We start from the raw sequence: 25,258 nt of genomic DNA on the forward strand, positions 1-25,258 counted from the left end.
GAGCCTAAATTTGAGGGACAAACCCATAAAGAAAAGTAAAAACCAAATTTACTCACCTTTTGAAATTTGTAGCAGCACATCATGGAAAGGGTATCTTCAGACTTAAGACATCATTATGTAACAATGTTTATAAAGTCAACAAAGAATATACTCTTTTTCACTGCCTTCTTAGTTTCAAAATGTAGCAGGGATAAATACACCAAGAACACAGATGGATAAGGTACAGGCCTGGAGTCCCTCATTTTGCACAGCAGATAAATCCCTGAAGTCGGTGGTGTGTATATGTGTGTATCTTAAGCATTATATTTTAAATGTTTTTAGTAAGGTAGCTTGTAGATTTTAAATAATAAAAAAGAGTTCATCTTTGTTGTATAAAATGATTGATTTTTTTTTAATTTTAATTTTGGTAAATTGGATTCTTTTAAAAAGGCACACTTATATTTTCTTTAGCTGAGTTGATGGCTTCCGGAGAACTGGCATAGCTGCAAAATATGAGTAGTTCCCCAAGAAGAGTGCATTGCCTTTGGCACAAGGATCAGAATAAAGGTGAATTGTTATTGCATAGGGTTTTTCAGTAAAAGTCACTGAAAAGTAAGTAATGTTTTTATTTGGATGTATGTTTCCAAGAGTATGCAAATTGGCGAGAATTAACAGTTTTCTTTCTTATATTTTGTAGTAATGGTTTTATTTTAGCATGCTTGGTCTACCACAGAACACCCCCTACATAAGGATGTTTTCAGAGTAGTACTTAAAATATGTGCATTTAAATAACTGTACAGGGTACGGAAACATTTTTGTCAATATTATTGAGCTTTCATAGAATGCTCAGAGTTAAACAGTAATTCTAATAATTGTGAGAAAAGTTAGGGAAAGAGGACTCTCTTTGGACCTACTTAAAGAATAATTTGATCTTGTTACACCTTGTCTTAGTAATGTTGCTTTGATATGGAATTAGCATCATAGAGTTCAAAGAAACCTCATTGGCCTAGGTTCATAGAAAGCTTAATTGTTACTACTGGATCATACTGCATACTGAAAAAGAAACTTAGTTGTTGTTTTTTTTTTTTTTCTCTTAATAGAATAGGGCAAACCTTGATAGTATAATGAATGTATAAAAGTAGATGTAGTTAATTCATTTAGTGCAAGAGCCAGGAGTGGACTACATTAAGGGACTAAGAAAAAGTTTTGTTGGTTCTACAAATTTTATGTCCTGTACTTTTTAGGGTCTTCTTTTTTTCCTTAGAGGAAAGAATGGTTGCTAGTAGAAATGGTCAAGGAAGTGTTCAGTATCTGAAGTAAAATTTCATATACTTAAAACTTTGCATCAAAATGTTTTGAGAATTGTACAGAGAAATTATATATAGAAACAGAAGTAAGCAATAAAGTTTTTTCTCATGTGCTTTAGTGAACTTGGAAATCTTCACCTCCAATTTTGTTAAATAATGTAATTTTTAAAAATATGTTTTGTTAGAGGAATTTAAGGTCATTGACCTTTACTTACTTTTGGTTTATAAAGAAAACACTAAGGTAATGGGGTTTTGTATTCTCTTTTAATTGGTACCCTGACCCCTAATGACATTTCAGGAAAGGTGAGGGAATTTGGCAGAACTCTTAAAATGGAGTTTCTTCATTGAGCAATGAATAGTATGAATCCCAGTTTAAGCAGGTTTACTAATGTTTTTGCTTTAATGCATTCTGTAACTGCCTATTAATTCTTGTTCTTCCACAAATGATTTTTGTCTCATTGAATTTTTTTTTTAAGATTTTATTATTTATTTGACAGAGCAAGAGAGAACACAAGCAGAGGGAGCAGCAGAGGGAGAGGGAGAAGCAGTCTCCCCACTGACCAGAGAGCCCAATGTGGGACTCGATCCCAGGACTCTGGGATCATGACCTGAGCTGAAGGCAGATAGATGCTTAACCAACCGAGCCCTTTTCTTATTGAATTTTGATTAAGATATGAAGACAGCTTTGCATTTAGTGGAAAAGTTCAGATGCACATAGAAAAGGCTTAGATGCAGTGTTCAAAAGATGAGTTATATGAAGTACAGTGTCTAATGGTACTTTTATAAAGAGCTTAGTAAATACAACCCTATATTGGCCATTTAAGAGGGATTTATGGCTTCAGTATCTGCTCTTGTGTATTTTAACAGTAAATTGACTAGAATTGATAGTACTGACTTCATTATTCTTGAATAATAAGTTTGTTTCTTGTGTGTCAGACACTGCCATAATGGGGACTCAGAGTTTAAAGAATATATTCACTGTCTTCAAATAGCGAAGTGTAGATAGAGACAAAGAAGTAAACAGTTTATGATACAATGTTATACTAGAAGTAAGCACAGGGTACAGCAGGAGAATACAGAAGCTTGAAATAGTCTCAGTATGAATATGGGATTGAGAGAAAAAGTGAAAGGTAGCTAGGAAAGGCTTCTTAAAGAAGAGAACATCTAAGCTGAGCCTTGATTTTATAGCCAAGAGAACAAATCACGGGGGTTTTTTGGGGGATGGGGAGAGTCCATACAAATTCTCCAGAGGAAAACCATAGTGCATGCCAAAGTATAGTGGTATGAGAACATTAAGATTTTTGGGGGGAAATTATATGGTTCAGATGGCTGGCTTTGGAGGGCTTGTGGGGGATAGAGAGGTTAAGTAGGCCCCTGGATCATAAAGGGTGTTTATGTCATGATTTTATTGAGTCTAGATTTTATTGTTTATTTATGAGGGCAGTGGGGAACTGTTGAATGATGTTAAGGAGGAGAGTGATGTGATTTGATCTACAGTTCATTATAATGAAGTTGTCTGAAAGGTGTATGGAGGTAGAATTGATGGGACTCTACTGTGATCTTCCATTTCCAATTCAATACCAGTAATCATCAAGAGAAATCAAAGTTAACTCCTATGTTTCTTGATGGACAACTGGGGTAGGAGAAGGGTAACATATTCTTGACAGTGTTGAGAGCAGAGTGGAAAGAAGTCTAAGGACACATCCAGACAATGAAGCTCCAAATTATTAATTGCAAAAAAAGTATTATAAACATGCATTGCTGGTCCAAATTCTGTAGTTACTAGTTTGAGCAGTGCCGTGTTAACATGTCTTTAAACAGTAGTGGACTTTGTTACTTTGAAGGATTTATATATCTCGCAAATTATCCTGTCTAAATCTGGCCAAAGTAGGCATTCAAGAAATTTGATGATATAAGTGAATAGTCATGGAGGACTTAAAATGCATAACATCTTTTAACTATTCAAAGTGTTTTCACATCTTTTTTTTAAATTTTACTCCCAGTTATTTGATATTACAGTACCTAGAGGCCTCAAACTAGGGGGCCCCAGGCTGTATCCTGTGTATAGGGGTTTTGTTTGATTTGTAGCTTTTATAAAAATAAATTTGAATTCATTGCCCACAATTTAAAATGGGAAGTTTTGCATAAATATTTGGAATTCATGTTCTTGGAAAGTTTGCTGATGCGGCAATAACTGAGTTGACTAATTCTACCTGGTAAAATTAGTTAGATTTCACTAGTAGTTTTTATAGTTTGCCTACCTCAGTCATGTCACCTGCATGGCCCTTCTAGGCAGTTGAGTTTGACCCCCTGTTAACAGCTTATTTATTGGAGGTCTTTAGAGAAGGGTGTTGCAGGCAAGGAATAAATTCAGAAAGTGAATACTGATTTCATTCATATTAAAGCTTTTATCTGTTGGGTGGCAAATGTGTGTTATTTCATTTAGTTATGCAACACTATGGCATTTGCTATTCCTATTTGCAGTTGAGAAGACTAATAGTTAGAAAGGGAAGTTATAAATTAGGGACAGCTGGCTCCTAATAGCTAGGTCTCCTGTGTTTTTCTTTTGTATACTACTTTTTTTAAGCTTTTCTAGTTGTTCAGGGACAAAGTATGATGATTCTTAATTTCCTAAATTATAAGCAAGAGTCTGTATTAGCAATGTTTAAAAAAAGTTTTTTTTAAAGATTTTACTTATTTGAGAAGGGGATGGCAGGGAGGGGGCGTGGGGTTGGGGGAGAAGCAGGCTCCCCACTGAGCAGGGAGCTCACGCTCAACAACTATGTAGGGGCTCAAACCCAGGTCCCTGGGATCACGACCTGAGCCAAAGGCAGACATGCAACTGACCGAGCCACCCAGTCACCCCTGTATTAGCATTGTTTTTAGAGATTTGGAAAGAGTATAAATAAAATGTCTTAATAATTTTAGATGATTGTGCATATGTTTAGGTATGTACACATATGTAACACATAATACTACTTAATGTTCTTTGCTATTATAGTTGTAGTTACTTGCTGATATTTGGTAAGCTAGTTTGAAGGTCTTAGATATTCTTTTATTGCTGTAAGTAATTTTTAAGTATTTAGAAGTTCATTCAGAAATTTGAGTATTTGTCAAAGATAAAATTGGTAAAGATTCTTTCCACTTTATGGTAATATTAAGCATAAGTGCTAGGTTGGTTCTTAGGAAGAGAGTTTTTTTTGTTTGTTTTGCCTAGAGAATAAATTACTTTCTCAATATAATTCTGGAAGTTAAACTAATTTGATTATTCTTAAAATTTTTTTATTCGCTTAGTGTTTTCAATACGTGTGGATGTGATTACCCTACTGACTGGTAGAAGGAATTGTTTTATGATATGATTTTGGTATTTTGAAAGGAACTCCATTCTAAGAAATGGGGTCAGCTGACTGAAAATATTTTTTAACTTAGATTTGAAATTGAAGACCCTTCAGCATTCATGAAGGAAGATAAAATTTAGTTATACTGCTGTGGGCAATCACTTTGGAATCTTTGTGGAATCTTTTGTTTTTCTGATTGACATGCCTTTAGTGGCACCAATCTAGTTACTGATAGTGCAAAATGCAAAATTTAAGCACTATTGGGGCATAGATACTGGACATATGCAAAGAAGGGAACATGTAAAGAAAGAAAGGTGGGTGGATTTAGTCACTGACATTTGTGATAATTTGTCTTTCTTGTGCCTATCAGCTAATCAAGGCCTTTTAAGAATGCTTAAGAAAAAGTGGTTTATTGAAATAGAACGACATAACATGGTTTATTATATGCTCTTTCAAACTCTTAATCACTCTTATCTTAGTGAATTGTAACTTACTATTTTATTTTTCTTCCATAGAATCTGTCAGGTGAAGGTGTATTTTTGCTTTTTAATTTGGCTAGAAGCAATTTATTTTTAAAGAAAGTATGTCTCCTCTGAAGATACACGGTCCTATCAGAATTCGAAGTATGCAGACTGGAATTACGAAATGGAAAGAAGGGTCCTTTGAAATTGTGGAAAAAGAGAATAAAGTCAGCCTAGTAGTTCACTACAATACTGGAGGAATTCCAAGGATATTTCAGGTATTACTGTATTTTGATGTGGAATAGATCTTGAATCACACCCTTTAGTGAATACCTTCTCTGTACCATAGTAAGTGTAATGGTAACTCTCCTCCTAGATTAACGTTTCTTCTTATTTCTGGGACACTAATAGTTTTGTGTGCATATTTTACGAATTTTTGAATAGCATCATTGATGGTGTAAAATAAAGAGCAGGAAGTAGTCACCATTATTGAAAAGAAAACGAGGAGGAAGCTGAGAGAACTTTTTCTATCAAGCTGTTTTAAAAAACAAAATAGGATAACTTTAGTTATTCCTTGTTTTTCCTTAGTATATATAATAGATTCTTCACTGTGTAGTATTAGCTTTTAATAGCACTTACTAGTGTCTTCTAAAACTAATGCCTCCTTCCTAAATAATCCTGCCAAAGGTTGTGGTATGGACCTTTCAAGGATGATTATTCAAGGTCATTCTTACTGGTGTTTTCTTCTAACTATAAACTTTTGAAGAATTTCATAGTTTTATCATTGCAGAAAATAGTTAATTTTATTTTTACTTCTATACTGTTTATTCTGTATAGCTAAGAGCTACTCATCTTGATAAGATTTGAAGAAAGCAATATCATATTTTTCTGTACTTTAAAATTCTGTATTTGTTAATTTGATACTACAAAAGTATAATATTCGTTCTAAACTGAAGTACTCTGTTGAGTAACAATTTATGAAATTTTATGCTTGAGAACCCTAGAGCTGGGGTGAAATTTCCATTTCTCTTTGCATTTGAACTGTGAAAATAAATTGCTTATGATTTTGTGTATCAAAGATACTCTTAAATAGATTGGAGGTGGTGACATGGGAAGTAGAAACAACAGTCCTTTCCGCCACGTACATGTATCTACTAATTGGTCATCTCAGTGAAAGAAAGATTCCTTCTCAAATAGAGATTCGGTTTCTCAGTCCTTAGCCCAAAGTAGCAGTCAGTAAATATTTAAATATCTAAGCAAACATGGTTCTTTAGGAGCGTGAGGATTCTGCCTGTGATTCCAGCCTCATTGCAGTTCTAGATCAGTTTTCGTTCAACATTTATTTTGCTAACCATCTACAGATTACTGTGGTGGGTACTGTACTAAGGGCTAAGAATACGGAGCTGAACGAGATGCTTTTCTTCTCAAACTTAAGTGTAATCAGAAGGATTTTCAGATGTAAAAATATTTCAGAGACACTGAAGTAATGCAAAGAAGAGAATGGTTTGTGCCTGAGCATTTAGAGGGTAAATAGGAGTTTGCCAAACAGTGGAGGTAGGGCAGAGGTGATTTCTATCCATGGACAAACACACGCAAGTGTGAATCAACCCTTAGGGAACCAGAAAATTTTTTTTAAAAATAAATGGACAGTGGGGAGTTTATGGCAGAAGTAGAGGCTGAAGAGCTAGATTTGAACCAGATCTTGAAGTATCTTACTAGTCATAATAAGAGGACCGTAGATTCTAAGGAGTCAAGAATCTCAAGTTCACTTTCATTTAGAGGCTAGGCAGATGACTATTTCAAGAGATAGTGGAAGAATAGGGACATAAAGGAGGTTATTGTGGGAGTTCCCATGAGGAATAAAAGTCCTAATTAAAGGGTAAGACAGCAGGAAGAAACAGGAGGAGGAAAGAATGGATTTGAAGAGATTTCAAGATGACTTGACTCATTAGATTTAGGGAGTGAGAAAGAAAAGACTGGGAAGATTCCCAAATTTCTGAATGGATGGCCATGCCTTTCATGTCTTGGTAGGGAGCAGAGGGAAAGAATTGGGGTGGGAGGATTAAGAGAAATGATTTGTTTGAGGTGTCAGCATTCAGATGTTGGTATCTAGTGGGCGTTAGGTAAATAGCACTGGAACTCCAGCAGAGAGGTCTGGACTTAGAGAAAAGATGGAAGGCCTCACCGTATGGTAGTTAATAAAATTATGGGCTTCATAGGATTTTCAGTTGTTGAAGACTTCCAATTCAAGATTATTCTCTCATCTTGTTTGTTCATAAATTTTTTCCCTTATATATTTTTCATTTTTAAAAAGTGGTATATTGATCTGAAATAGTTGTTTTATGTGATCTCTTTTCCTTTTGTATGTTAAACTTCTTGTTTAAACATTTCAGAGTTAAAACCATTGAAACTATTGTGCTTTATGATAGAACTTTTACTGAAGGACATGAATTTAAAACCTACTTTGAATATGTATATATCATTTGAAATTTGAATATAAATTAAGTCTGATAAAATTTCCATTCTTACCTAAAAATTGACAAAGATCAGTTCCAGTTTAAAAAATATAAAATACTATTACTTATTTCTCTATGTTATTCAAGAGGTATGTCTTCAGCAAAAGGCAGCTTTTGAAACCTTTGTATATGCCTGCTGAGGGAGAACATTAGAGAATAAAGATGCCTAGTTGGCAAGAATTATTTAGGTGGTAAACTTCAAGATTTAATTTGGTCTTGGAGAAATTTCAGCCAAGAGAAAATGAAAGTTATTACTTCATGGCACATAGCCAGAATCTGGAAAAGTATAGGACAAATTATTGAGCCAGTTCTAGGGAATGGAAGAAGTGAGCTAAGAGTTCAGAGTGCTCATGATCTTCATGATTGAATGAAAGTTAAATGAGCCTGCTTACACAATTAAAAAAGGAAGAGATGGGGGTGCCTGGCTGGCTCAGTGGGTAAAGCATGGAACTCTTGATCTCAAGGTTGTAAGTTTGAGTCCATTTGGGTATAGAGATTACTTAAAAATAGTCTTTTTTAAAAAATACATACATAGATAGATAGATGATAGAAGATGTCTTTTCACAGTGATAAAGGTTTGTTTTGATTTGTTTTTGAGAGGTGGAATTCTTTTGCAGGTTATAGTTTAGATTAATAAATCCTTTTAAATTACAGCTACCTACACCAATTGCCAGATATTTTACAGGTGTTGTGTTTTTTGTTTTGTTTTGTCTTTTAAAGGGGAAGAAAGAAAAAGCCTCTAACACAATATGGCTTTCTAAACTAGTGCTAGTGTAACCATCTAGGCTCTGTAAATTGTTAACTCACTTGTTTTTTAGTTTTATAACTATGGCTGAAAATACCCAATTCCCTACCATAAAATCAATAGTGCTAGGGTTACTTTGTAAAATAAGTTTTAATAGTAGGTGTTTGCCTTTCCTAAACGTGAAATCTTTAAGTGTATCAAGAAATGGGAACTCTTTCTGGTTGGAGGAAAAACCTAAATTAATACAGGAAAGACTAAGAAATGTAATTTAGAAAATACAAAATTTAGTATGGCTTATACAACTTACTATACTTTCTTCCATTTTTTACAATAACAATTTTCTTTTTCTGTTGATTAGCTAAGTCATAACATTAAAAATGTGGTGCTTCGACCCAGTGGAGCGAAACAAAGCCGCCTAATGTTAACTCTACAGGATAACAGCTTCTTGTCTATTGACAAAGTACCAAGTAAGGATGCAGAGGAAATGAGGTTGTTTCTAGATGCAGTCCATCAAAACAGACTTCATGCGGGTGAGCACTGATCTTCCCAGAGTTTGCCATTAACAGTTACAAAAGAATATTATTAGGTAGTAGATCAGTATCACTGATGAATATTGACACAAAATCCCCAACAAAATACTAGCCATGAATTCAACAATATATGAAAAGGATTATATACTGGGGCACCTGTGTGGCTCAGTCAGTTAAGTATCCCACTCTTGGTTTTGGCTCAAGTCATGATCTCAGTGTCAGGGGATTAAGTCTCCCTCTCACATCAGGCTCTGAATTCAGCAAGGAGTCTGCTTGTCCCTCTGCCCCCGTATGCATACTCTCTCTCTCTCTAAGTGGGATTTATTTCTGGAATGCAAGAATGGTCCGAGATATGAAAAATCAATGTGATGTACCAGATGAGTGAATGAAGGACAAAAGCCATGTGATTCTTTTCATGCAGAAAAAGCATATGATAAAATTCAAAACACTTTTTTTTTTTTTTTAAAGATTTTACTTACTTACTTGAGAGAGAGATCACAAGTAGACAGAGAGAGAGGGAGAAGCAGGCTCCCTGCTGAGCAGAGAGCTGATGCGGGGCTTGATCCCAGAACCCTGAGATCATGACATGAGCTGAAGGCAGAGGCTTAACCAACTGAGCCAACCAGGTACCCCTCAAAACCCTTTCATGATAGAAACATTCAACCAACCAGGAAAAGAAGGAAACTACCTTAACCTAATAAAGGCCGTATATGAAAAGCCCACAGCTAACATACTCAACAATGAAAAACTGAAAGATTTTCCTGTAAGATAAGGAACAAGGCAAGGATACCCTCTCCCCTACTATCCAATATAATACTAATACTTAATGACTGAGCCACCTGGGTGCCCCTTAATAGACCTTTTCTTAAGAAATAATGTAGTACTGGGCATCTGAGTGGCTCAGATGGTTAAGCATCTGCCTTCCGCTCAGGTCCTGATCGCAGGGTCTGGGATCATGTCCTGCATCGGGCTCCCTGCTCAGTGGGGAGCCTGTGTCTCTCTCTCCTGTTTCCCCAGTTTCTGCTTACTCTCTCTCTGTCAGGTAAATAAATCCTTAACAACAACAACAACAAAAAGCAATAATCTAGTGTTTAAAATGAGTTTTCCACTATTACTGTTAATTTCCAGCTCTCTTATTAGCAGAACTTTATTACTAATATTTTAGAGTTGACAGACTTTTAATTGAGCTTTTTAACTTAAATATAATAAAAATACTAGAAAATGAAGAGGTAGCAGTGCTACTTTGCTTGTATTTAATATGTATTTGATACACTACTTTTCCTTGTAAAATTTATTTATTTATTTATTTATTTATTTTTCAAGGATCACTCCTAGGTTGTTTTTTTTTTTTTTTTTTTTAAGATTTTATTGACTTATTTGACAGGCAGAGATCACAAGTAGGTAGAGAGAGAGAGGAGGGGAAGCAGGCTCCCCGCTGAGCAGAGAGCCCGATGTGGGGCTCGATCCCAGGACCTTGGGATCATGACCTGAGCTGAAGGCAGAGGCTTTAACCCGCTGAGCCACCCAGGCTCCCCTCCTTGTAAAATTTTAAAAAAATTATGGTTGCTTGCCATTTAGTACCAACTCATGTGTTACATGGTTCCTTGGTATCTATTGTCAGTGTTGATGCCATAAACACATAGTCACTGAATTTTCTGTAGTGTTAATTACCAGGTATTTATATAGGAGAATTTCTGGCATTTTCATTTTGCATTTAAAATTTTATTTTTCTGTTCCATCTTCCCAAATTTGTGCGTGTTATTTCATTTTTTGCTTGAGAATCTAGCTCTGAATTTTAATTACTATTTATATCAGGTATACTTTCAGAAAGAATTGGTTGTTAAGCACTTTCATTTTTTTATGCTTCTGTTTTTTCAGTATTCTATAATGATGATTAATCTCTTTATTAAAGTAAATGATGTGGGATTATTTGTTTATTTTCCCCCTATCAGCCATGAAACCTTCTCAGGGGTCTGGTAGTTTTGGAGCTATTCTGGGCAGCAGGACGTCACAGAAGGAAACCAACAGGCAGCTTTCTTACTCAGACAATCAGGTATGTTCATTTGAATCTTTCTAGCTTTTAGGAAAAGTTATAATCGGGGCGCCTGGGTGGCTCAGTGGGTTAAAGCCTCTGCCTTCGGCTCAGGTCGAGATTCCAGGGTCCTGGGATCGAGCCCTGCATCGGGCTCTCTGCTCAGCAGGGAGCCTGCTTCCTCCTCTCTCTCTGCCTGCCTCTCTGCCTACTTGTAATCTCTGTCAAATAAATCAATAAAATCTAAAAAAAAAATAAAAGTTATAATCAACTATTATTATGAACATCTTTTTTTTTTTTTTTAAGATTTTATTTGAGAGAGAGAGAGAAAGAGAAAGTGAGAGAGGGATTACAAGCATTGGGAGTGGGAGAGGGAGAAGGAGAAGTAGGCTTCCCACCAAGCAGGGAGCCTATTGTGGGGCTTGATCCCAGGACCCTGAGATCATGACCTGAGCCGAAGGCAGATGCTTAACGACTGAACCATCCAGGTGCCTCTATTATGAACATCTTTTCAAAATTTATCGCATCCTACCCTTCTTAAATGTAGTTTTACTGAACATATAATTTATGCTCTGTGTCTCATGGTCATCATTATGAACCACAGTAAAGTGTAGTTTTTAAACTACACTTAGAGTTAGATGTGGGTTGGAAATTTGGTGCTGATACTTAGTAGTTGTGGGTCTTTGAAGACATTCCTTAAGTATCCTGGCCTTACTCTCCATCTGTAAAATTGGGGCAGCAGTAGTATTTTAAGGGTTGCTATGAGATAATGCATGTAATAGTGTTTATTAGCTTACAATACCATATACTAACAATGCTATAAATGTTTGCTACTATTATTTCTGTGATGTCCTTTGCGTCTGTTGTGCATTATGAACTTTACCCCTACACTATATGATAACAGACTGTTTTATTGAGGTCTTCGGTTTGTTTTTTAAATAGTTTCTCTTTGATAAATATTCAGACAGTCATAAGACTTCCTTTGTACTATTGCAATTCAGCAGACCTATGTCTTTGAAAATTTATTCTATAAAGAGAAACCAGGCATAAACTAAGAAAAACTTGGAAACTATCCTGTAAGTAAACTGATGAGTTCTTATTTGGATGTGCAGAGAGGTGATTACTTAGTTCATTTGCTATGCAATGAATAAGATTTTATTTTTGTTAGTTTTTTAAATATGTTGTGGGTTTTTTTTTTTACATTTTAATTGAGGTATAATTGACATGCTCTAAATTGCACATACTTGAAGTGTACACTTTTATACATTTTGACTTATGTGTATACCTGTAAAATCATCACCATAATCAACCAAGAGAATAGAACCATACTCCTTAAAAGTTTCCTCCTCCCTCTTTGTAATTCTTCCTTCCTGCTTTCTCTCTGGCCCCATCCCTAAACCGCAACTGGTTTGCTTTCTGTTGTTATAGATTAGTTTGCATTTTCTAGAGTTTCATATAAATGGAATCATTGTGTAATTTTTTTTTTTGTCTAGGTTTTTCACTCATTTTAATTACTTTGAGATTCATCTATGGGTAGAAATTTGAACTGTTAGAATATTTAAATGTATAGATGTTATCATATATGACCAGCAAATACTTATACACTCACAAGTAATGATTCTTATCAGTGGGATTGTAAAATCAATATTATGGGTCATAACTGGGATTAAATAAAAAAGGAACAGAATAGAAAATAATTGAGGAGGTATTGTACATAGTAAGGGTAAGTATTGATTTCTGAAACTTTTGGTTATTTATATGTACATATAGTAGTTGTGATGTGAAATATTTCTACTAAGTAGAGCTCATGGTCAAAAAGGTTAAAAAATGCAAAACAGCATACATATAGTATTCTACCACATGTATAACAAAAAGGATAAAATTGCTTTACATTTGCATAAAAAGGGACAAGAGAATGGGAAATAATTGAATATATGGCAGTAGGTGAAAATGACACATCTCAGGAAATGCCTTTGATAATAGTATTTTGATTTTTGAATCTTGAGACTGTATCACCCATTTGAAAATAAATTCTGACTTTTTAAAACTGTTCATTCAGGTGATCTCAGAGATTTTTTCTTTTCTATGCTAACGTATGTAATTCTGTAGAAAGAAAGAAATTGGAAATTTATTCCATAGACAAATCACATAGCTTTCAATCTAGTTATGAAATTTACTGACAGAACGCTGGTCAAAAGCACTGTTTCCCAACTAATATGTTTAAATTGCTGTATTCACTCTTAATGTTCTTGCTGTGTCTTTAAGGTAGATTCTTTGATTCAGTATCTGCCAGGGGACTCTCTCTTACATTCATTCTCCCCATCAAAAGTTATATGAGGTATTTATAACTTTGCATTTAAGTTGCTGCAACAAATGTCATCGTTGCTCCTTTTTCCCACACTATGTCACTTTATCAAAAGCATAATTGGATTTTCTTTCTCTGAAGATTTGTTTTCATCCTCATCACTAGAATCACATAGTGGGTATCTGAGTCTTTTCTTAATAAGTCAGGTATTTAAAGTAAGTTCCTTTCTGCCTCTAGTCATATTGTGAAAATTTTAAATTTATAGGCATGCTAGGAGAAAATAAGTGTCAAGTTCAATTTCTGATACAGATTGTACATTACAATCAGTGAGAGTGCTTTAAAAAAAAACTACTTATGAATGGGCTTCACCCCAGGCCAATTAGGCTAGAATGTCTGGAGATGGGTTTTCAGTTATATTTTTTAAAATTGAGTCCACGTGAGAATCAGTGATCTAAAAGCATGCCAATTAATTTGAATATTTAGCTATGTTAAACTTTACTCTTACAGGCATCTTCAAAAAGAGGAAGTTTGGAAACTAAAGATGATATTCCATTTCGAAAAGTTCTTGGTAATCCAGGTAGAGGATCAATTAAGACTGCGACAGGAAGTGGAATAACTGTCACCCGGACAATTCCCTCTTTGACATCTACATCAACCCCTCTTAGGTCAGGGTTGTTAGAAAATAGGTATGGAAGACTTACTTTCTTTTTCTTAGTCATTAGCTGTGGCTATTTATAAATGTCTTTTAGGCCTTTTTGAAAGGCAGATACTTTGAGAAAAAGGAGATTGTCCAGTTCATAAAGTATGTTAGAAGAAACTACATTTTATTAAAAATACATATTTTTAGTAGGTAATTAGTAATGGGTTTTTTATGATTTATGTCAGTGACATATACTGAGCATGCAGGTATACAGTATATATCTTTTAAAGATTTTATTTATTCATTTGAGAGAGAGAGAGAGAATGCACAAGTGGGGGAGAGGCAGAGGGAGAGGGAGAAGCAGCAAAGCAAACTCTCTGTTCTGCTGGGAGCCTGACAAGGGGCTCGATCACAGAACCTGGAGATCATGACCTGAGCTGAAGGCAGACGGTTAACCATCTGAGCCACCCAAGTGCCCCAGGTATATGGTATATTAATCAAAATATGGTTTAGAGAACTAAGCAGCAGTGATCACAGTTCCTGTCCTTGAGTATGTTGGTTTATACTTTTTAATGGTATGAGTTATGACTTTTTTAAATAACTTTTTCTTTGTCCTCTACAGGACTGAAAAGAGGAAAAGAATGTTATCTGGCTCAGAACTGAATGAAGATTACCCTAAGGAAAATGATTCATCATCGTAAGTTGCTTTAAGAACCCCTTTGGCACTAGGGGTGCCTGGGTGGCTCAGTCTGTTAAGTGTCTGCCTTTAGCAAAGGTCATGATCTCAGGGTCCTGAGATTCGAACCCTGAGTCAGGGTCCTTGCTCAGCAGGGAGTCTGCTTCTCCCTCTCCCTGTCTGCCCTCTGCCCGCTCCTTGCACTGTGCTCTTTCTCTCTCTCAAATAAATAAAATCCTTAAAAAACAAACAAACAAAACCTTTATGGCACTAGGTCAGTGTTTCTTATATTAGAAAGTACACTCATTATGGAAAATTGGCGGTGGGGAGAGGGGTTCAGTTTATGAGAATTCTAAAGATAGAATAGAATTTAAAGTATTTTGGGGGCACTTTGGTGACTCAGTTGCTTAAGGGGTCTGCCTTTAGCTTGGGTCATGATTTTGGGGTCCTGGGATGGGGCCCTGCATTGGCCTCCCTGCTCACCAGGGAGTCTGCTCCTTCTCCGTCTCCTTCTGCCCCTCCACCCCCCCTCATGCTCGCTTACTCTGTCTCAAATAAATAAAATTTTTAAAAAAGAATTTAAAGTATTTTGGTGATGGTAGATTACAGGCTCCATACAGTATTTGGCCATTGGTGTTGCTTTGCTTATTTCATTGCCCTTCTCTCATCCTAGCGCTTTTTTTTTTTTTTTAAAGATTTTATTTATTTGACAGAGATCACAAGTAGGCAGAGAGAGAGAGGAAGGGAAGCAGGCTCCCTGCTGAGCAGAGAGCCCGATGCAGGGCTCGATCCTAGGACCCCGAGATCATGACCTGAGCCGAAGGCAGAGGCTTTAACCCACTGAGCCACCCAGGCGCCCCCATCCTAGCTTTTTTTAATCTGCAATACTTAGAGGAAGAATAGAATTAAAGAACGCTAAGCAGATTTTTTTTTTTAATTTTTAAAAATCTTTTAAAGGTTTATTTATTTGAGAGAATGTACATGAATGAGGGGAGGGCAAAGGGAGAGAGAAGGGGGGAAGCAGATTCTCCACTGGGCAGAGAGCCCCATGTGGGGCTCTATTTCATGACCCTAAAGTCATGACCTGAGCTTAAACCAAGAGTCAGATGCTTAACCAACTGAGCCACCCAGGTGCCCTTGGACAGATATTTCTCGTTGGCTGCTCTTCTGTTGTGAATTCTTTCCTTCCCTTTGTGATCCCCCTCAACCCGTTAAAAGTTAGCCTAGGAGTAAAAGGATGTGAACCCAGGGTGCTTGGGTGGCTCAGTCAGTTAAGGATGCAACTCGTGATTTCAGCTCAGGTCATGATCTCAGGGTTGTGAAATTGAGCCCCATGTCAGGCTCCATACTGGATGTGAAGCCTGCTTAAGATTCTCTCTCCTTCCCGCACCATCCCCACACCCCTACCCCCCGGCACATGAGCATGCTCTCTCTCTTAAAAAAAAAAAGCCAGGGGGCGGGTGCTGTAAACCAGACGTAGCTTCTAGGTGAGGAACATCAATCTTTTAGAGTTATTTTCTGGTTGAACAAAAGAGGATAGACCTACAGCAGGACAGTCACCAACTTGGTCTCTTCCTCATCATGAGAGGGTTTGGTTTGGTTTGGTTTTAACTGTTTGGGGGAGAATATTTACTACACTGTTATGAAATACCTCAGTTAATACCTTTTTTTTTTAAGTTTTTATTTAATTTCCAGTTAACATACAGTGTGATACTTACGTGTACAATTTAGTGATTCAGCACTCACATATAACACCCACTACTCATCACAACACATGTTCTCCTTAATCCCCAACCCCTTTTTAACCCATCCTCCCACCCACCTCTCCTCTTGTAACTATCAGTTTGTTCTCTGTAGTTAAGAGACTGTAGCCTGTTTTTTGATTTTCCTCTTTGTTCTCTAGATCGTTTCTTAAATTACACATATGAGTAAAATCATATGGTATTTATCTCTCTGACTGACTTATTTTGCTTAGCATAATACTCTCTGGCTCCATGCACATCATTGCAAATGGTCAATTAGTACCATAACAAAAATCAGTTGATAGTCAAGGAACTGGTATTCTAGGTTAAAGGTCACCAGAAGGAAGTTGGGAAAAAGCTAAGGAAATTTTATGTATTTATGGGAATTTTTGTTCTGCTGCTATAGCAGATGTAAAACTGAATAGGTGATAGGACTGGTGTGACATCTGAAACTACAGTCACCATGGACTCAGATTCCTTCTATCTTACTGATCTATAATTCTTAATAACTAACGTCCACTTTGTGAATCAAGATAGCTGCTTCAGCATCCACTTTCATTTCTGCATGCCTGTTGGTGGGAATGGGGAAAGAAACAAAGGCAGGGCATACTGCTTTCCTTTATGCTGGAAATTGTACATACCACTTCAGTGCACATTGGCCAGAATTTGGTCATATGGTTATATCAAATTAGGAGAAACTCTGGAAAATATACCTAGCCTAGCCCAAATTCTGTTATGGCAGAAGGATACAGTTGTTATTTGGGAACAACTGACAGTCTGCTGTAGTTTACCCCTGTGGCCATAGAAATAGATCTGTTAATCGTTCTTCCCATAGGTTTAGTCACTGTATCCAGTTCAGAGGCAGGATCTCTGGGTGATGTGCAGTTCTCTCCATAGGTCTAAATGTGCCTTCAACCATGTGCCTTATGGTCTGTTCCCTAAAAAAAACTCTAAAAGCCAAGTTCATCTGTATTCCCCACTCCCATCTCCATACATATATCATTATGCATTACTGCCATAGGCGTAGGATAACCACAGTAAAAAATTTCCATTTAGAAAAGATAAGAACAGGAAACTTTAATTGCTGTTCTGTAGCAGCAATAAAATCTTGGTAGGCAGAGGTTGTGAAGACAGTGAAAGTAGCAGAGTAAGTTCTTGATTAGTCCTTGTAGCAGTCTCTGTTCTATCCTCTGGGAGAAACTCCCTCATTGTACTTCATTTGACTCCTAACTTTGTCTTCTGGTAGATTTCCTTTGTCTGTTATCTTTCAAGGCCATAGCTGAAGTGGATCTTGAAGACTGTTCTTCCTTGGGGCCTTGGAGCTTTTGTAGCCTGCTTCATGCTGATGCAGTTCTGGGAGTTTGGAAGTATCCAGAAATCTAGGAGTTCTGGAAAGCTAGAAGTTTCTTTAAAGGTAGAGCAAACAGGATTTTATAGGCTTGAGAAAGAATGGGGCCAAAATTTTTGTTTTTTGGATTTTTTGTTTTAATAAACTCTTAAGTTTTGAAAAAAATTTAGTTTTACAGAAAACGTGTGAAGACAGTATAGAATGTTGCTGTATACCCTTCATCGTGTTTCCCGTAATATTAACATCAAGTTGTTTTTTGGTTTTTTGTTTCCACAAACCACTTCCTCAGTTACCTCCTGTCATTGCCTCAGTTTGAGAATCAGAAGCAATTGGATTTTTTTGATCCCATATGGTCTCAAATTACCAGACAATTTCAATTCTGGGCCTTACATTCCTTGATTGTAAGGTGGCTAGCCCTTACCCGAATTTATCTGTCTTGAAAAGGACCTTGCTGAAACTACACACCAGTGTTCTTATTGGTTCACTTTTAGAGCTATAGGTTCAGTAAGTATGCAGTCTGCTTCTCAGGACTGCAGATAGCAGGGTTGTTTTGGTTTTTTAAAAATATTTATTAGAGTGTGCATGCATGCACGTATGTGAGTTGTGGGAGGGGCAGAGGAAGAGGGGGAGAGAGAATCTTAAGCAGACTCCCTGCTGAGTGCAGAGCCGGACATGGGCCTTGATCTCACAACCCTGAGATCATGACCTGAGTTGAAACCAAGAGTCAGACACTTAACCGACTGAGCCACCCAGGGGCCCTTACAGATAACAGTTTTATAAATATTTTGCTGCAATATAACAGTCCTCATTGGCTTTCCAGTCTGTAATATCTATGTCCTTACTCTCCACCTTCCTACTGTGGCTAGTGCTGTGTAGTTCAGGCTTGTTATGGTAGCACCCCCTTCTAGTAACAGCATTTGTGGATTCAGGGTCTAGTTGTAGGAAACAAAATTCAGTTATCTAGTTTACACACAAAGGTGTTTGCCTTTAGAGACTATGAAGTGACTTACAGAATCATTAGGAAAGCTGAAAAGAGAGCCTGTGGGTTAAACTTTCAGAATGATTTTGAGAGCTGTGCCCCAGATCAGGTCACCAAAGATGCTGCTGGCTCTCATCAAAGTGAATAGCTGAGTTCAAACTGTCATCTTGGAGCCATGCTTCCACTACCAAGATGAGAAATCTCTACAGAGAAATCGGACACCTCCAAAATGATTTTTGTCATCACAGAGAGAACACATGACCTCTGCCTTACTTCCACTTTCCAATTATTACTCAGTTATATGTAATTATCTTAATTCACATCTTGAACACATATCTTCTCTTACTTCAGTAACATCTTGAACAATAACTAGGAAGTGGAGTGTTTTAGCTTTCTGGGTTTCATGGGACAGATGCACCAAAAGGTAGTTGTAGTAGCGTGTTGCCTGCCAGTTCACCACATTCACCACACTTTGGGATCATTCCACTTTATCCGCTTAGGATTCTGTCCCGTGAGCCCTGCATTTCTGATCTTTGTTCTGGGCTAATAACACTTCTCACAATATTACAGTTGGATTTTTTGAAGTTTGAGTTTCCTAGAAGACTCCAGATTAATATACTTGTACAAGTGACTTGTTAAGAAAGTGCTCATAGGAGAGATCAAAGTGAGGAAAGTAGGACAGGAAGCTGGAAGCCTTCGAGGGTCTCTCTCAGGGATAGTAGGCTTCATCTTGATCCAGCAGGGGGCGCTGGGCCTGTTCCAACTTGAAGTGAGGAAGGGGGCTTTCATGTTCTCATACTGTACGGTCTTTGGTTCTGTGGCTCTGCCCATTGGACAAAGTATTTTAAGTAGCCCAAAGGCAGTCCTCTAGAGAACTGCAGGTGTGTTGAAACACATAGCCTGGAGGTGTGAACACTATAAAAAGGGGTCCGAAGGGCTCTGATAGAGCATAAGTAGTAAGTTCATTCCATGTTATCACAGATTCTTCACATTGATGCTGCCCAATTTCTGCATGAAAATCTTAAAAAAGGAGGATTAGAGGGATGAGCTATAGTCCTTTTTGTCCTTATTGGTATAGATAGCCTTGAGGTTGTAACAGATATTATCTTTTTCTTCTACCATTTATTCTAGATTTGCTGCATTCTCCATTAATACTTCTGCTGGTCTTGGTGATTTGCCTAGTGATATAACTAAGATCTTCATCCTTGTGGGGATGAGCCCCTGATCACTATGTGCTTCTGCTGGCCATGGTTGCTGAAATTGCCCATTTGTAGTTAAAACTGAACATGATAAACACTAAGAGATTCCCTAGTAAGACCCCATTACTCCGTATTCCTCCTGCCCTCGTTATCTAGCATCAGCCATGTACCTCCTTATAATAATCAAAGTCAGTTACTTCTGATAGTATGGCAGTTCCTTTCTTTGCCTGATGCTCTACCAACATTAGGAGCCCAAAATGAGTAGCAGCCATAGCTATAGATTAAATGGGATTCTTACTGTCCCTTCAGGTGAAAAAAAGTTCCCCCTCTGGGAACCAGGACCTGATTGTTCAATGTCTCTTTAGTGGAGTTCTCTGATGAGCATTAGTATGTGAAAAAGATCCTCACCCTTTGTACACATTTCCAATCCCTTCTCGGCCTTTTGGCTAATATGAAGTGTACACATTTCCATATGGCTATTCATATACCTCTTCCATAAATCATTTCTCTCTCATCTTCCAGGCTTGCTACTTGCAGGCCACTGACTATCCATGCACATTTTTCTGTCTATCCATCCCGTATCCAGGAATCCCTACCAGGAATCCATGGCCCACTCTTTTCTCCACACAAAGTGGATAATGAAGTGTACCTCTCAAAGTCTGCACACTGGAGGCTTTCCTTTCACCGCTCTTTTTGGGCAGCCCCCTAATGGGTCTAATATAGCAGCAGTTCATTTTTATCCTCTAGCAAGACAGCAAGATGATGTATCCATGAATTAGGCCAAGTTTTTCTTCTCTTTCAGTTGGTTATAGGGAGTACTTATAAAGCCTGTTCTTATTTCATATTCCTGCTTACTTAGAACTCATCCCAGATATATCACTTCCATATTAATGCTGCATTACTTTTGTAACTTCCTGGTCTTACGGCTCTTAAGAGATATTAGCACCCAGTTCATGATGCCTAGCTCTGACTGATGACCCATAGTCATATTCATTCTCTTCCAGGCCTTAGTCCTATGCCAGGAGTAGCGTTAAGGAGTGTGTACTTTCTTTGCTGGAAACAGCCTGGTCTTATTCTCAAATCCTAAAGATCTGGGCTGCAACTGTCTTTGGATGAGCAATTCTTCATGGTGTTTTGTCTTTAAGTTGGTAGTTGGCTCAACTGAATCTATCATTATCTCTGTTGAGCAGATCAGTACTCATAGCAACACCCAACCAGTTCTGTAGTCTTTATGGTTATTATTCCATATAACATGTATCAGTTATCTGTGGGTGTATAACAGACCACTCCAAAACTTAGTGACTTAAAATAGTAACTGTTGGGGTGCATGGGTGGCTCAGTCGTTAGGATTCTGCCTTTGGCTTAGGTCATGATCCCGGGGTCCTGGGATCGAGCCCCGCCTCAGGATCCCTGCTCAGCGGGAGGCCTGCTTCTCCCTCTTCCACTCCCACTGCTTGTGTTCCCTCTCTTGCTGTTTCCCTCTGTCAAATAAATAAATAAAAATTTTAAAAGAAAATAGTAACTATTATTGCCTATGAGTTGATGACGACTTGAGTGGTTCTGCTTATCAGGGCCAGAATTGGCTGATTGTGGCTGGGTTCTCTCATTTTCTCATGCACATGGTCAGTTGTTGGTTTGGCTAGTCGCTGGTTGGTACACAATGGCCTTACCCATATGACTGGCCATTGGCTGCCTATTGGTTGGGTGATGAGGGTGATTGGGCCATGTGTCTTTCATCATCTGGTGCATTTGCCTAGAGCTATTCACATAGCAATGTCAGGGTTCCAAGAGAGTGAATGTAAATTTGCAAGATGCCTTCAGCCTTACAATCAGGACTTATACACTGTTATGTCTGTTGGAGTCTTTTGGGGAAAGGAAATCACAAGGCCAGCCCCATTAAGGGATAGGAAAATAGACTAGACTGCGTTTCTTGATGGGGGTTTGGGGTCAAGGAAAGGAATAATTTGGGATGTATTTTTAAATTTTAAAATTTAATATTAATATTTATTTTAATATTTTAAAAATAAAATGTACTTGTTTAAAACGTACAGTTCAGTAATTTTGGGTAAATTTATTGAGTTGTGCAACTGTCACCATAATCTAGTTTTAGAACATTTCTATAACCCCAATAATCTCCATTGTGTGATCTACCACATTTCTTGAATGCTAGAGATACTGCATGAGCCATATTCTCTTTGCGTTTATCCCATTCCAATTCACTACAGATGAAAAATCTCATTAATTGTAAACTATAAGGTCCCAAAGCTGTTACCACGAGCAGTGGGATTTCTGTTGCTATCACCAAATAAGTAGTCCAATTCCAAAATACTCTCCTTAGACGTGTGCTTCCTAGGCCCATTTCTAGAACCAGTTGTTGTAGATCAAGTTCTCCAGAAGCAGACCCTGAAATGGAGATTTTATTAAGAAAGTACTCTCAGGGGATACCAGGAAGGGAGTGGGGAAAGCAAGTCAGAATTAAGCCTGTGTGTGTTCTCACACGAAAATCAAGCAGAGGTTTATATTAACAGAGGTTGATCTATGGGGTGCCTGGGTGGCTCAGTGGGTTAAAACCTCTGCCTTTGGCTCAGGTCATAATCTCAGGGTTCTGGGATCGAGCCCCGCATCGGGCTCTCTGCTCAGCAGGGAGCCTGCTTCCCCCTCCCTCTCTGCCTGCCTCTTTGCCTACTTGTGATCTCTCTCTCTGTCAAATAAATGAATAAAATCTTAAAAAAAAAAAAAAAAGAGGTTGATCTAATTCCAGAGAGAAAATCTGTTATATAAATTTCACCTTAAAAAAAATTATTTTTTCACTTTAACTTTTTCTAATCCAAGGCAAGAGAGCTGGGCTCTTTGACCTTACCTGTGATTCTCTCAGAGTGTAGGCAAAGGATCTCTAGTAGCTTGAGGACAATCCGTGAAAAAGAACCCTAATTTCTCGCTATCAAATACATACCTAAATTGGCGTGGAAGAGAGGACACAAAAATGGGGTAAGAGGGAATCTGGGTAGAGTATCTGCATTATGTGCCACAGGCTTTATGCACGATGGTGCTCCTAAAATTAGCACTTTTAATCAAAGCATGAGCATATCTCTGACTGGTCCCATTCCACTTGCATAGGTTCAGGTATTTGGGAATAATAGATGGGGGAAATGCGACTTAAGAAATTTTTAACTGTATGTGAAATGTAAATATTCTGAAATGATAACTATGTCTTTATACACCCGTGTGTGTATGTGTGTGTGTGTGTGTGTGTGTATGTGTGTGTATATATATATTGAATTAAATCATTAACTGTAGGAACAACAAGGCTATGACAGATCCTTCCAGAAAGTATTTAACCAGCAGTAGAGAGAAGCAGCTGAGTTTGAAACAGTCAGAAGAGAATAGGACATCAGGTAAGTATTTGGTCTTAATATAACATCCTCATTTATTATATGATGTATTGTATTAGACTAGAAATAAAAACCTAAACTGAGACATACCTCTCTACATTATTCAGGAGTACTGCTTGATTCAGTACTAGTTATTGGGTGCCAAATTTGTATCTAGTACTTGGCTAAAGTATTAGAAATATAAGGGAATTTTTATTCTTTTAACGAAGAATCTAACCTTTATCTTCTTCCCTATTTAACTGCCTAAAATTAAACTCTTTCATTATCAAAGTACCTGGATCATAGAGTGAATCCAAGGAATTAAAGGGGCTGAAACTGAATCTTATCAGTGGTGTTACACGTTAGAAGTTCCAGAAGATCTTGGACTTATGGCCTAAATCAGTTGTTAAGTTCACCTTGTACCCTGTTTTTACAAAAACTAAAAGTTAGACTGTCCACAAATTGATGTCAGTGTTTCCCACATTTAACATATCTCTCTGATCCTCTGAACTCCTTAGAGACTCATCCGTGCGGCATTCATTTGAATGTTATATGTCAGCTGGAAATTAAATTGAAGCAGATTAAAATGTGGCATGATTTTGAGAGTTTAAGAGAATTCATTTGATTAGAACTCTAGGAACATTCTTCTTCTAGTGGTATAGGATTGTGAGATCAGACTCCTCCAGAAAGAAGGATCTAATATAATTCTTACCTCTGAAATAATAATACATCACGTTAACTCCACTTACGGGTTTTCAGCTTTTATAATCAACCTATAATTAGAAAACAGAATGCTTAAAGATGTAATAAGCCTTAATAATGTTGAAGTTAAGGTATGTCTTTCAAAAGTTGATGTGGAAGAGGAGGGAGAAGGAAGTAAGTGGTCATGTGATAAGAAGGTTCATAGAACAAAATGTAGAAGCTTTAAGTGTGTTAAAGTTACAAAGGTAATTAGTGAAACTAATGAGAATAAGGAGAGAAGAGAACAAGAATGGGGTGATGTAAATGAGAAATTCTAATTTTTCATAATGAGTAAATTAAATAGTAGAAACTATCTACCTTTATGAAAGAAATGAGGAAAACTTAAGTTTTAAAAAATGGTTAGAATTTAGAAGCATAATTTGTAGAGTTTTGGGGCAGGAGAGTGTTCTTTGCTGTTAATAACATTTCCACAGTGTTGATCTTTTAACATGCATCTATATTACTTTGATGAAGAAAAAGGGGAGAAAAGAGTTAAATATGAACAGGCCTAATGCATAATTTTACGACTAAGTGAACTTGAATGGATGATTCAGGAATTAAATTTTTCCTTTTTTTTTTTAAGGGCTTTTACCTTTACAGTCATCATCCTTTTATGGTAGCAGAACTGGATCCAAGGACTACACCTCTGGTAGCACTAATTTAGACAGGTATGTGTTGGTTATATACCTTGTGAAGAACTTGAAGTGCTCTCTTCTTCAGAATATTGAATTGAGGGGGTAGGCTGTCCATTATGGTCTAAGTGAATACTTTAAAATAACAAAATTGATGAGAATCAGAGACTCATGACATTTTAGTTAGACAGTACTCTGGAAATGTTTTAATTTTCATATGTTTCTTTTTAAATTTTTTTTTTATGTTTATCAACAAATGAATAAACTAAGGTCTAGGGAGATTTGTACTGAGGCCACAGGTTGTGACTGGCAAAGTGATCACATTCTAGACCAGTGTATTTTCCATCATGCCAAACGATGAACATACTAAGATCTCTCCTGAGGCATTTTTGAACTGCCTTTGTTGCCTGTGTATTTATTTGTTAAGCTACTACCAAAAGTTGAGACATTTTCTTTAAAACAACAACTTGTACACATCTTTACAATTAGTATCTTTTACTGAAAAAGGCTGCTCAGAAATTTAATTGCTGATCCTATAGATAAAGGTTAATTTTTTTTTGAGACTCACTGAATATAAATATACAAGACAACTGCTGAGTACTTGTGAAGAAGGCGTGATCTTGGAATGTAGTCCAGAGGGGCAGTGGTAAATATAAAAAGGTAAGTGTATTGGTGATGTATAATAGATAGGCTATATAATGACCTATGGATACTTTG

General features: G+C 37.1%; 1 protein-coding gene across 1 annotated transcript in view; it reads left to right on the forward strand.

Annotated features, from left to right (window-relative positions):
* The first annotated feature begins 450 nt into the window (after positions 1–450).
* USP37 (ubiquitin specific peptidase 37) overlaps positions 451–25,258 on the forward strand; it is a 76,408-nt gene continuing 51,600 nt past the window's right edge. Inside the window, exons 1-8 of the mRNA XM_080799310.1 lie at positions 451–591; positions 5,140–5,363; positions 8,705–8,876; positions 10,829–10,929; positions 13,721–13,899; positions 14,476–14,550; positions 23,095–23,192; positions 24,493–24,577. Coding sequence (XP_080655436.1) covers positions 5,208–5,363; positions 8,705–8,876; positions 10,829–10,929; positions 13,721–13,899; positions 14,476–14,550; positions 23,095–23,192; positions 24,493–24,577 — 866 coding nt within the window. The 5' untranslated portion in view covers positions 451–591; positions 5,140–5,207. The remainder of the gene's footprint in view (positions 592–5,139; positions 5,364–8,704; positions 8,877–10,828; positions 10,930–13,720; positions 13,900–14,475; positions 14,551–23,094; positions 23,193–24,492; positions 24,578–25,258) is intronic.

The sequence above is a fragment of the Martes martes genome (assembly GCF_963455335.1).
Source record: "Martes martes genome assembly, chromosome: 3".
Classification (NCBI taxonomy): Eukaryota; Metazoa; Chordata; class Mammalia; order Carnivora; family Mustelidae; genus Martes; species Martes martes.